General features: G+C 45.3%; 2 protein-coding genes across 10 annotated transcripts in view; one reads left to right on the plus strand and one right to left on the minus strand.

Annotated features, from left to right (window-relative positions):
- Positions 1-5,765, plus strand: part of gpatch8 (G patch domain containing 8) — a 29,125-nt gene extending 23,360 nt beyond the window's left edge. For all 8 annotated transcript variants that reach the window (XM_080044302.1, XM_080044308.1, XM_080044306.1 and 5 more), the window contains one exon: positions 692-5,765. In XM_080044302.1, the coding sequence (XP_079900428.1) occupies positions 692-4,598 (3,907 nt within the window). In that variant the 3' untranslated portion in view covers positions 4,599-5,765. The remainder of the gene's footprint in view (positions 1-691) is intronic.
- Positions 5,766-6,145: 380 nt separating this feature from the next.
- On the minus strand, positions 6,146-11,173 carry gosr2 (golgi SNAP receptor complex member 2). Of its 2 annotated transcripts, none has more exons than XM_080044513.1 (6): positions 11,040-11,173; positions 10,043-10,107; positions 9,022-9,130; positions 8,379-8,511; positions 7,522-7,662; positions 6,146-6,934 (listed from the first exon to the last, which is right to left on the minus strand). In XM_080044513.1, the coding sequence occupies exons 2-6, from the start codon at positions 10,080-10,082 to the stop codon at positions 6,773-6,775; spliced, it is 585 nt and encodes a 194-aa protein (XP_079900639.1). In that variant the 5' UTR covers positions 10,083-10,107; positions 11,040-11,173; the 3' UTR covers positions 6,146-6,772. The 2 variants fall into 2 exon arrangements, with proteins under 2 accessions (XP_079900639.1, XP_079900638.1); XM_080044512.1 differs by lacking the exon at positions 11,040-11,173 and adding an exon at positions 10,271-10,447.
- Positions 11,174-13,710: the final 2,537 nt, after the last annotated feature.

Genomic DNA, 13,710 nt, shown 5'->3' on the forward strand with positions numbered 1-13,710 from the left:
AACAAATAAAAATCATAAATAAATATTTTACAGAGTTCATTGTGCCTGTCATAATGTAGGCCTTTTAAGGTAAAAACATGGCTTGTAAAAATAGAGTTGATAAGCAAATAAAACATAAATAAATGGGGAAATTACCACACTATTTAAATAATTTTTATTTTATACATACTTTTACAGTTACAGACAAGTGACTAAATTAAGTATAGATTTAAAATTCCTATTTCAGTTTTAAAAATATAGGTGTAAAGCTGTAGAGAAGCAGTGTCTTTGTTTTGGTGATAAGGTGTTTAAATCTCCTCTCAGAAATCTCTTCTTAATAATAAGATATAAAAAAATTTAATTATTCTTGTATTTATGTTTTATTTAAATCAGCGTTACACCATTTAATTTGAGGGGGTAGAAATGAATTCCGCGCTTAATATCGTACCATGATATCAATCGCAATAATCGTATCGTACTCAAAATTTCATATCGTTACATCCCTAGTCTTAACTTTATTGTCCCTTCAGCCTAGACCAAATATTCAATGTTAGTATGTCAGTCTAATGTTTAGTGTTGGCAGCAAACAATCGATTATGCTGTGTCTTGGCATCTTTCACGTTCGCATCGCGGTCTGAAATCTACACCCTGTTTTATAATTGAGGAACTTCAACACCTTTAATCATATTGTCATTGTGCTTTTGTGTTTCAGTACTCCGGGGATTGGTCCCATGTTCAAAACTACCACAGTGTCTGTGGATGGAGAGATAGAAGATAGTGACAGCACAACGCCTGAAAACCCTGCGCTGCCAGACTGTGCCCTGGAAGCAACCGTGGCAGATAAACCTGAGCAAGCCTCCCCAAAGCCAGGCCCAACCTTCAGCTTCTCTTTGGGGAAAAACAATAACAACAACTCCTCCTCCTCGCCAACCCAGAGTGGTGGGTCCAAAGTTAGTGTGTCCTTCTCTTTTGCCAAGAAAGCCCCAGTCAAACTGGAGACGGCTGCAGCAGTGTTTGCTGATCTTGGAGAGGAAGCTATGGAGGAAGAGGAGGGCCAGGAGGGAGAGAAAGCTGCAGTGCCAGAGGAGACGTCTGTCTGCATTATAGAAAGTCCTAAGGGCGAGTCAGGAGGAGGTGACGGAGGAGGAGGAGGAGAGGATTGTAGTGTGGCAGTGACAGAAGAGGCTCCGCCAGCTGACGAAGGAGCCTCTTTAGCCTCAACTCTCAACAAACTGAAGATGATGATGAAGAAAGAGGAAGGATATGCCGGACAGGAGCCCGAGTACTATCACTACATGCCTCCAGTTCACTGCAAAGTAAAGCCTCACTTCCAATTTTTGCTGTTTATGAAGGCGACTGATCAGTGTTCCAGCAAAGAGGAAGAGGAGGATGAGGAAGACGGGCAGGAGGACAAAAAGGTTGAAGATAGTTCTGATCAGACAGAGCCCAATGTTACAGAGTGCACCACTGAAAAAGAACAAGGTAATGACACCCCAACTCCTGACCCAGAGCCAACTCCTCCATCGCCTGAAACCAAGACCGAGGAAATCCCCTCATGTGCAGTGGACACGGCTACCATGGCGACCGCTTCCCCTATACAAAAAGTGGAGAGCACACAGGATACTCCGGATACCAACCCAGGTCCTAAAATCCCTACAGGTCCCTTCTTCCCTGTTCTGAGCAAAGATGAGAGTACTACACTGCAGTGGCCCTCTGAGCTCCTCGAATTTACCAAAGCTCAGCCTTCCCTTTCGTACAGCTGTAACCCCCTCTACTTTGACTTCAAGCTGTCCCGCAACAAAGGTGTGCGTGGTGGAAAGGCGGCAAAATCCCCGAAGACTTCTGAAGGGTCTGACGACAAGGGCAAAGAGAAGGCCTCCTTAACAGCTGAAGTAGAAACGCCTACAAAATCTGGGAGCAGCACTGACAAAGACAAGCCAGCAACGAAGGGAGAGACGGGACAATCAGTAGGTGATGAGCAAAATCCTGCTGCTGGCAGCAGTAGTGGCAAGAAGAAAAAGAAAAAGAAGAAGCACAAGAAGTCTGCCAAGCATTCAAAACGCAAAGCAAAAGAAAAGGGTGCAAAAGAAGAGGTGGAGGGAGAGACCGAGACAACGCAAGACAAACCCAAGAAGAAGAAAAAACACAAACGGAAGAAGAGTAAAAACAAGGTTCCAGAACAGAATGAGGCGACAGGTGAGGAACAGGAAAAGGAAAAAGCAAAACCAAAGTCGGAAGATAAAGCTGTCGCCTCATCTGTACAGCTGACGACTGGAGGGGGAGGGGCTTCTGGAAATGGAGGAACTGAACCGGGGAAGAGGAAACGTTCGGTTAAGGAAGTGCCTTCCAAGTCTGGAGCGGAGGAAGGAGGAGCCGCGAAAGCAGATGCCGACAAGGCCAACTCCTCAGAGGAGCACAGCGGCGCTAAGCGAAGAAAGACTGAGTCCAATGCACCTCAAAGTGCCTCTTGCTCCACCTCAGCCCAGAAGAGTCCCGGTCCCGGTCGACCTCCAAGCAGCGAGAGTGAAGAAGAAGGGGGCTCTAACACTCAGCGCTCGCGTCACCATAGGTCAAGTCCTCGAGAGCAACGCCGCCACCACAGTGAGGAGTCCAGACGGTCCTGCAGCCGCTCTTCAAGACGAGGAGGGGAACGACGGGGCAGCAGTCGACGACGTCACCGAGGCCAAACCTCCCGCAGTCACTCGTATTCCAGCAGCTCTGAGCGTTCCTCTGCAGGCAGCAGCGCATACAGCCACCGCAGCCGCAGCTACTCTGACAGCTACAGCGACTACAGCACCGAGGGTCGCAGACGCAGGCGCTCCAAGCGCTCGTCGGACTCTGAGTACGAGCGGAGGGGAAGCCGAGGAGGACACAGACGATCCAGGAGACACCAGTATTCCTCTTCCTCGTCTGAAGAATCCCGCTCACGTTCTCGCAGCTACAACCGCAACCGGAAGAGGCCCCGGCGCCACCAGCGGAGCAGCTCGCGTAGCTCTACTAGCTGGAGCCGCAGCACCAGCGCCAGATCCTGGAGACGCAGCTACAGCCGAAGCCACAGCTCTGCCAGCCGCTCCTCCAGTTCTACCAAAGGCTCCTCTCGCCGGCGAGCCCCCACCAGAGCTCGGGCAGACAGCGACCCTCAACGCAGAGATTTCAACCGCTCTCGCATCTACCGCTCCCAGTCTCCACGTTCACGAGCCCTTAACCGCAACTCCCATTCATCCAGCTCGCAGGCTCTGAGGCCAGGGGCTTCCCGGGACGCAGGGGATCAGAAGAACAGCCTCACTGCACGCCAGCTGCTGGAGAGGGTTCAGTCTAAAAAGAGCTCTGATGATTCTGCCACAGGAACAAAGTCTGGGGGTAAGATCAAGGACCCACCACAGGGTTACTTTGGTCCCAAACTACCCCCGACCCATGGAAGCAAAGCCATGCTGCCGCTATTTGGGAAGTTGCAGGCAGGGAAGAAACCATTGATTCCCCTAACCAGACCTAGTGAGGGTCAGAAGTCAGGAGCAGGGAAGGGCTCAGATACTGATACAGAGGTTATCCTGGTAGAACAGATAAGGGAGTTCCCCCCTCCACCACCACCTCCAGCCCCACCGGTCCAGAAGGTTGAGGAGGCCCCGCAGATCACAGTGGTGCAAGAGGAAATGCAGTTCCCCACTACAGAAGCCCCAGTGCACCAAGAACCCCGGCCGTTGTTTGAACAGGATCCCTCCATGATGATGGTCCCGTACCAAGGAGAAACGGGACAGGACCCTTCTCAGAACCCCATGATGGAGTCCCTTATGCCAGAAATGCAGCAGCAACCACAAATGCATGCATACCCTGCTTACCCACCTCCCAGCCTTGAGGAGGAGTGCCTGGAGGCAGAGGAGGACGGGCTGGCTCCTTTGGAGAGTCAGCCTATAACGTTCACACCAGAGGAGATGGAGAAATACGGCAAGCTGCAGCAGGCAGCACAGCAGCACATCCAGCAGCAGCTCATGGCAAAGCAGGTCAAAGCGTTTCCCGCAGCTGCCGCCCATGCAGCCGCAGCTGCTGCTGCCGCCGCCAACATGGCCCCTGCTCACCCTCCCCAAGCCCTGCAGCAGATCCACATCCAGCAGCCCACTGTGTCTGTCGCCCAAGGCACATCCATCACCACCATACAACACGCCATCCTGCAGCACCATGCTGCCAATGCTGCAGCCATGGGCATCCACCCAGCGCATCATCAGCAGCACCACCACCACCCACACCCTGCACACGCCCAGCTGGCCCAGGTTCACCACATTCCCCAGCACCACCTCACCCCCATCTCCCTGTCCCATCTGGGCCATTCCCTCGGTCACTCTCTAGGACATCAACTAGGACATGCTGGTCTGATCCATGGCCACCCGACAGCCTTCCTCTCTGGTCACCTCTCTGGTCAGCCTATACATATCATCCCAGCTTCTGCACTTCACCACTCGCCCTTAGCTTTCCACCACGTTCCACACACAGCCCTCTACCACCCCACACTGTTCACACAACGGCCCTCACAAGCTGCGGCAGCAGCAGCTCTCCAGCTCCACCCACTGCTACACCCAATCTTCTCAGGGCAGGACCTCCAGCACCCACCTAACCACGGCTCTTGAGAAATGATGCAAGTGAAGGAGTGTAGTCACAGCACCCAGCCACTGGAAGAAAGACTTAACCTAAACTGGCCTGGTTTACGGTTTTGAGATGAAGTCTTTGCAGGCATACAGACAGTAACACAGGAAGCTGTCGATAAACAACCGTTTGACTGGCCAACACAGTGCAGCAAGTTGTAGCCACAAAGTGGTGCTGCCTGTGTTGGTTTCAAAATTGACACCTAACATTTTCTTGTGGCTCATGTGGGCTTTCCATTTTTCATGTATTGCCCTGAATTTTTAAACAGGGTGTAGATTTAAAGATACTTCCTCAAGACATTGGTTTATATTCCAACTTGAGGTATGTTAACACCACCCACTGGAGATTTTTTTATTTTTTCCAAAAACATTATGTTTTTTTTTGTTTTTCACATAAAAATATTATTTTGGCAGAAATATAATGCCTCAAACTGTAGGCAGAATCATGTTAGCAAGAGAAGGACTAAGTGGTGTTGTTCTAAAGATAAACTTCTTTGATTCTGTCACATAACCTTCAGTGGTTGATAACTGCATAATTACTGATACTCTGTTAATGTTCTCATATGACTACTTGCTTTCTATTGGATCCTTGGTCTCAAATAATTTGTAATGCAGAAACTTGTACATATATCAGTGTGTAATGTGAAGAATCCCACCAATGATGACCATGTGAAATTACAGCTATGGTGTCCAAACCTGTATGACATAGTCGCATAAGAATCCCTTCTCTGAGCAAGGGGGAAATGTGATGTAGGGGATCGACATCACTGATGCTCTGAGGCAAAGCTCACGTTCCCTGTGGTCAGGGTACACCTGAATGAATTGCACTGAAACCTGTACATCGAGACGATGCGTGTGCATCATGTAACAATAAGATTGTAGTATACTGCAATAATTGTATTTTTCTGTTTTTAAATTATTTTCCAGATGCTCTTCAAAAGAAGGGCTGTGTTTTGCTTTTGTGTAATTTTGTAAATAAAATTGCTGTAGATTAACCTTAAAACATGGAGAGGTTTGAGACTGGTATCAGTAAAAGCAAAATGTCAAGGTTGTTTCTAAGTGGGCCTGGGTAAGGATGGCAAAGGAATAGTGATCTGTCAAACAGTAGCAACTCTGTATTTTCTAAAAACTTACCGTTGCTGCAAATAAAACCTTGAGTTCATGTGTCTTTTGCCATAATATGTAGGTTGATAGAAATTCACATTTAAATTCACTCAGCAGTCACAACAAGAATGAAACCACAGGCATCAGCTCCCTGCAGAGGTCGGTGTCGACAATGAAACACTAGATGGTGCGCTAGTTACCTATAATAGACTTGTGAAAGCAGTAAATCTTTTTAAAATATGTTAACCCCACCTCCCAGTAATGCTGCTTAAAGTGAAAGTAAAGCTATGCGTAACCTGCCACAAGTAAATTTTAACTGAAATTTGTTTGCGTTATTAGCAAGAGTCATTTGATGAAATCAAATAAATTAAACATCTTTTATTCTATTAGGAGAACAGAATCACTCACATAGTGAGACTAGCCTCAAACATGAATTAGCAGAAAGTGTATAACAATTACAAAATATATTTTGCTGCTTCTAAATCCTTTTTGCCGTTCTGTTTATCTCTTTTGTATAGCTACATGTAAATCACAACACAGAAAACAGTTGTAATGTAATGAAACATGTAGCATGAGTATATTTTCACAATGGTACTTCTCCAAGAAGCATGTTGAAAAAGGCAAAATGACACAAAGATTAAAAAACAAAATAGCTTTTCAGTGGAGGCAGTTAGATGAGTATAAATATCTGCTTGAAGTATCGTTACAAAAGCCATTTGGGCAGTCACAGGAGTGATTTACAGTTTGAGTGGTTGTGATCAGAAAGAGAAAATGATAGAAGTATGGCAATAATCTGAGAGACAGCAGACTTATATTATCATACTCCAATGCTATCTTGGAACTTTAAGCGCAATTAAATACTGTATGTAATCAACCTTTTCATTTAACACATGCCAAAAATAATTTCAATCGTGGATAAACTATAATGGCACAATTTATGGTGAAACATTTTTACTAAAGTCTGCTGTTAAAAATTCAGTTCTGCCACGTTTCATATCATGAGGGATGATGGGCTGCAGAAATGTCCAATAACCGCTGCTGTGGATGGATGGTGGTCAGCCCAGGTATCTGATGACCAGGAACATGAAGACGCAGGTGGCCAGCATGCCTCCGATCATGATGAATTTATCTTGGGTGGCTCGCCTTTCTATTATTCTCATCACTGTGTTGGACAGCCCCAACATGTTGGCCACATCCAGCATCTTCTTATGGGTCCCCTGCATAGAGCCCAAACAGGACCATGTTAAACAGTAATGATCACGTGTGTTTGATTAGGCTATGACAGCCATGTGTATGTACAGGTGCATCTGAAAGAAAAAGTGAATTTTGTTCCTTAATTTAATTTAAAAAATCTATTCTAGATTCATTACACAAAGTGAAATGAAAGCTGTTTTGATATTTAATATTTTAAGATGTACCTGTACAAAATATGATTTGAAAAAAATCCCGGCGTTCCGTGACAACTTTGTCATTATCCACACTAATTCATCTAATTTTGGGAGCCAACGCCCCTCCCTGACGCGCCACTCCGTCAGATGTTTCTCACGGCTAGACAACCGGGCTATGAGTGCCGATCAGCAGACACGCCCTGATAACACTTTGAAGCCAGGAAACACACTCACCCTTGAGCCGAGCATATACACACTTAACAATGAGACTATTGTTATCAATGGGAACGTCATTTTTAACCTGTGTATCTTTTCTACAAAAAAACTCAAATGCAAAAACAAAAAAAGTCACAGGTCCTGCTAAAGATAGTAAATCTTTCTTTTTTAAGATCATGTATAAATCATATGCACCACACCTTGAGTGTAGATCTTTGATCTCGGAGGCCGTTGAGGATGCCAGAGCCGCTGCCCAGAAGGTCATCCATGCCTCTGTGTGCGTTGTGCAAGTTGCTGTTTAAGTGCAGTGTCTCATCTATGGGGATGGAGGTATCTGCGTCCTGTTGAATGAGAATGCAAGAAAAAATGTATTTGAATGATTCAGTTTGAGACATTTGTATGTTACACTGATTTTATCAGTTGGAACTGCTATCAGTTTAGCAGTTGGAAAAAAATACATAAACACAGCTTTTAGATTCATTTGGAGAGTCCGTCATTGACCTACACAATACAGTCACTTATTTCCATTGTGGTCCATGATGTTATACAGGTCTAGACAGTAAGACAGCATCATAAACAACAAACATAAAACAATTAATTCTATACAATTCAGCAACCCTATTTTTTAATTTATTTTTTAAGATATTTTTTGGGCATTTTTATGCTTTATTGATAGTGCAGAGAGACAGAGGTGAAATGGGGCAGAGAGGGGAGTGACATGCAGAGAGCGACCGCGGGCAGGAATCGAACCCAGGTCTGCTGCTGGGCCCGGCCGGGGGGGACGCCGTACCAACTGAGCTAAGGGCGCCCCCAATTCAGCAACCCTAAAACCTACACTAAGGACATGAGATGTCTCCGAGCAAACAAAAAAAAGTTCATGGAACACTTTTACCAATTCAACCTCTTTAGTCGGAAGACTTAAACCTCTGAATGCCCCAAGAAAGTGACTGCCAACATCCCTAGCCCTGACCTGTGCTGTGCTGTGCTGGTCTGCAAACAACAGTAATATCCGGCTTTACCTTCCACTATGTTTTTTATGATACATGATTTGACGTACGTTGGTCGTGAAGGTGCGGCTCATGAGTTCTTCCCTCTCTCTATCCTGGGCCTCTCTGGCGTAGCGTCGGTGCTGGAAGTTTTGCAGGGCGGAGCGAATGTGCTGGACGTCATACTTGAGCTGGTCCACTCGCCTGGGGAAAGCAAACAAACACAGTAGACTTGATTAATCTTTGTTGTGACGTGGGCTAAACAAAATACAGACACACCTGCTCAGAGCCCTTGACGTATTTGCAAGACTAAATGCTAAAATGATTGCACCTGATCTCATACGTTAGTTTGTAAGTATTCGTAATGGTCCTGGTCTGTGGTAAATGCTTCTTTTCCCCTCAAATGTCATGCGGTAGGAATGAAGAGTGTCTCACAGTCCACCCCCCTTCCCCACAGATCAGACGAGTACTGTAAGATGCGGTGGGCTGTGTGTGTGTGTCCCCTTAGGCCTGTTTACCCAGCTCAAGACCAAATCTTTTGCCCAATGCAGCAGGAATGCGGGTGATGACGGGGGAGTCCAAAGGGAAATGTTTTCATAGATCCACGTCGCTACAGGGCTGCCCGTCTCATCTCCTACACCCTGATCCCCCTCACCCCTCTATGAGTTACATTTGGCTAACCTTGGATAGGTTGACTCACTCCCAAAAACTCACAATTTGGCGTTCTGGCGGCGGTTCGGCGGTTCCTTGCTGGCCAGGATCTCCAGCCGTTCTAAATGATTGAAGATCTGGTCGATTCTAGCCTGCAGCTCATTTTCAACCACTAGAATATAACGAGAAGGGAAGAAAAGGGAAATGAAATGGGAGAATACAAAAAAAGGTGATTCATTTGGTATGAAGACACTACATCATATTTCCTTTGTGAATCAATTCCAACTGATGAAGCAAAAATTGATCCTCTTTCTAAATATAATACATTTGCACATTTGTTTCAAATGAGGTATTACAACTTACAACTTTATTTGTGTTTCAGGTTGAGGAGACTGTAACAGCAGAAGATTGACAACAATGGTTAGGACCCAGACCCAACTATCACCCTGCGTTCCAAATCACATACTTTTTTCTTTTACTTTACTACATACTGCATGCTGGTTTGCATACTCCTAGATGCAATTGGATATATTAGGGCATCCGGGGAGTTTTGGCTTAGATACTGCGTTTGACATTTATGTTTCGGGACATCTTAAATATTTTGCTTGCATAGGCTACATATGGATGTATTCGGTATGGGGGTCATTCTATACTTTGTACAGCTGCAGTAGAGGAGGAAGCTGCAGTTCCATTCTACATCCTCCTCTGGGTTGAAACACAAGCTGATGTCATCATCTACAGCCTGGCTCCCACCATTATCTAGAAGGAGCCCACCCAGCTTTTTGTCACTGCACCCACCCATCCACCCGCGTCTTCCTGTCCTGGCACCAGCCTGGCTCAGCACTGATTGGGCAGGGGCACCCACCACAGTCAAACAATCAACCAGGGAGACACCACCACCACCACCACCACCACCAGCCTCCCTCCCCCCTCCCTCCCCCTCTGCTATTATACCAACGCAGTCATAACAAGGAGCCTGGCTGTACTGAATGGAAATAAAGAAGCCATTCAAAGGAATGGGCTAAAAGCACTGCCATCATCAACACACAGACATGCAGTTACTGCTCATTGAGTTAATACTCACAGTGAACTGACTCACGATCCGTCCTCTCCAGATTGCCCATAAGAGACTGCACCTCTTGGATTTGCCTAATCCAGAATAAACATGATAACGTTATTGGATGGGAATCAACAGGTTTTTAGAGCCAAATTATAAAGTTTGCTAGAGTCAGACAGATGATTAGAATAGCTGATGTAGTTAAACTTGTTAGCTGGATGTGACAGTCTGAGCGATCAGGACAGACAAACCCACCTGTTCGTCTGATGGTAGACCGCCTCCATCTTACGTGTTGTGCCGAGACGCTGTGTTTCCCCGTTTTCTTTTTAGCGTCTCTTCACTTTAAAACACCTTGCTTCTGAGTGAGAGACAGGTGGCTAGGCTAGCAGCTAGCTAGCTAACGGGACTGGACTGTACGGACTGTACACGTCATCGGTGTTGCGTTTGTGTACGGAAATAGGAAAGCGGAAGCCGAGCTGCGTCACATCAGAGAATGAAAATAACGAAGAGAGCTCACTCTGCCACAACAAATGCAGCTTTTGTAATGAGGAACCAAAATCTTTCACACATTTATTTTTCTTTTGTATACACACTCAACCACTTTATGGGCTTGACTAGTAAATTATATACTGTGTAAAATTAAAGATGTTATTAAAATTACATGTAAAAATGTCATCTTCTACTTTGAACACAGACCATTAACTTTATAATGAACTTAATAATTAGGCTATGTATGTTTAATTATGCACATGTAGGCCTACATATTTCTCACAACTTTAAAGGTTTCCTGTACGAATTTATAGAACGATTAGAATACTGAAACAAAAATAAAAGTAACCAAACTTTAATCTAGGCTACTGATATTTCCGAAGATATTTTTTCCGTTGATATTATTAATTTAATTGATAATAGCCTATATATATATCATTTATTCATGTATGTATTATAGCTGTCTGATATTAATATTTGTAAAGGCTATTTGAACTTTCAATAAAGTTAGGCAAATTGAAAAAAGAGGGCTCACTCTTTTTAGGTCCATTAGATCACTGCTCACCGCCGTTGAAAATGTGATGAGATTGTTTTAGGATTTGCTTCGGCTGCAGCTGCATCTCTGATATTTTTGTGAGACGTAGACCTACAGAGAAAGGCTTATTTCCCATCGTAAGCCTACCGTTCCCTCTTTTTGACTGCGTGTGATATGCGATCTTTGGCTCACACAGAAAGCTGAAAAAAACACCACCTAGCGTCTGTAGGCTACCATTCAGTGGCAAACAATCAGGTAAGAAACCAAATACAAATTCCCTCCTTTAGTCAACCTTATGAATTGTTCATCTCCGTTATGAACAAGGACATTCTGTGCCAGCAGCAGTGAATGTGACGTGAGGCACATACAGAATAAATCCTTGATGGTTCACAACAATCCCCAAACAATGGCCATGTCAACATCATTTCACTTCAGGTTATTCAATTGATGCTAAACTTTCCCAAACATAAATCAAGGCTGTAGGCTATATTTCCCATTATATTTGATATTCTCTTTAACATAATAGCTGACAGCTTTGATGGCAGAGGATCTTTTCCCCTAACCAAAGACGAGCTGTGGGAGCATGTAGCACAATGTGTTGACATGTAGACATGTGACAGGAAGGGCTCTGTCAGACATGTCCTAGGGCTAGCATTTGTCAGCTCACCCTGATTTGCTCTAATTAGGCTATCCTCTTTTTTCCAGCAGATAGGTGTCGGAATATTCCTGTCTGTCCATCCAGAGGCTTCCTTCTCGCCTTCGGCTCAGAGGAGAAACTAATGATATCAAACTTTGCATGGGGGCAAGGTGAGGGTACATGGCACACAACAACTTAAAGAGGATTTTGTGATTGTCTGAGGAAGGAGACAGGTTGAGAAACTTTGTCACGTACTGTGAGTACTGTGTGAACGTGGCATGATTGGATTTCCCAGAAAGTTGCAGGGAACGTTTCACAATAGTTCCTTGGTGATTTAATGGCAGGCAAATCATCCCGAGGCCCATGCCTGGCACCTTAACAATATCAATCACCTGGCTACAAACCCCTTCCATCGCTGTGCCGCCTATTAAACTGGGAGGGGGAGGAATCAGTGACACACTGGGAAAATGTAAGCATCTTTCATCCCTAATATGTGCAGTGAGCTGTTAGGAGCTCCCGTTTTTGCCAGCCAGGGTTTGTTTACCTCAGCAATAAGAGATGGGCCCATGCAGTTTTTTCCGCGGCTGCCTGATGGTACTTGAGTTGATGGTTGTATCTCCAGGCTAGGCACTTCTCGACAGAGGTCCTCCTTTTCACCCACCCCCACATGTCAAGAAACCTGGAGATCTGTTCATGCCACTTCTTGCTCTAGCTGTTGCACTGTTTTCAGTTGTCATAACACATCCCCAGGGCAGCGGTTGGTTTGTGCACAGCTCTAACCTGTTGCTCAGAATAGAGGAAGAAGCGAGATAAAGGTAGAAATCGTCCCCACGCTCAAACCATTCCTAAACAGTAGGTGAGGCAAATTCAACTCTGTCTCTCTCTCTCTCTCTCTCTCAGGTCGTGGGGTTCTCTCTCTCTCTCTGTCTGTCTGTCTGTCTGTCTGTCTGTCTGTCCTTTATCTTTCAGCCCTGAGGATGGGATGAGATGAGCTTACTGGTTTTCCTCCACACCTGAGCACCACGGGCGCAAAACACTGGAATCCAGACTCCAGGTGTGGAGCACGATCACACCACCCCGACTGACCGAGAGATCACGTTCGGCTTCACCTAGTTAAGTGTGGAAATGTCACTACCGTAGTTGATTGCACATTGCAAAGTTCTGCAGTTATCACAGAGGAAGGTACATGATAGGTAGGTCCCATTTGTTTGTGTGTTTGTCATCAGTTTATTTAAAAAACAAAACCATTTTAAACAATTGAATGGATTTTCCTCATGGATTAGTGTGATACAGTGGAACATTATTAAGATCTTTACTGAATTAAAAACAATAATTCCGCTGTGTAAAAATATCTCATGTAGGTAGTGTGTGTGTGTGTGTGTGTGTGTGTGTGTGTGTGTGTGTGTGTGTGTGTGTGTGTGTGTGTGTGTGTGTGTGTGTGTGTGTGTGTGTGTGTGTGTGTGTGTGTGTGTGTGTGTGTGTGTGTGTGTGTGTGTGTGTGTGTGTGTGTGTGTGTGTGTGTGTGTGTGTGTGTGTGTGTGTGGCCGCCTCACTGGATCGTCAAAGAATGCTATTTCCTGGCGCCATGTTTTTTCTCTTTTTTTAGGGCTTGAGCCGGAACCAAACAAAATGTAGCACCGGATCAGTCTCCCTGTCCCGGTTAGACGACTTGGCAGCAGAGTGAATGTTTGGTAGAAGAAGCACTCAGGGACTAACCCCTTCAATAACACTGTTTTGTTCATCAAAAGAAAGTGATATAGTGTTATTGAATCACTTCTACGCCATGTACTTAATGGTGTTTTCCAGGCAATATAATACATCATAAATCCAATGATTGCCAAAAACAGACAGAGCCAAGAAGCCAATTACGAGGAGCAAAAATCGCCTCGGGTCAACAATTTTTGGATACCAGTCATTTTTTTTGAAGGCACGCTGATCTTCTCACTCACCCCCCCGAGGGAGATGAGCCACCCTGTCTTTGAAGCCTTGATGAGACGCTGAATGAAAGCAAACGAGGGCCTGTCAGAGATGACA

The sequence above is a fragment of the Ammodytes marinus genome (assembly GCF_949987685.1).
Source record: "Ammodytes marinus genome assembly, chromosome: 16".
Lineage (NCBI taxonomy): Eukaryota > Metazoa > Chordata > Actinopteri > Uranoscopiformes > Ammodytidae > Ammodytes > Ammodytes marinus.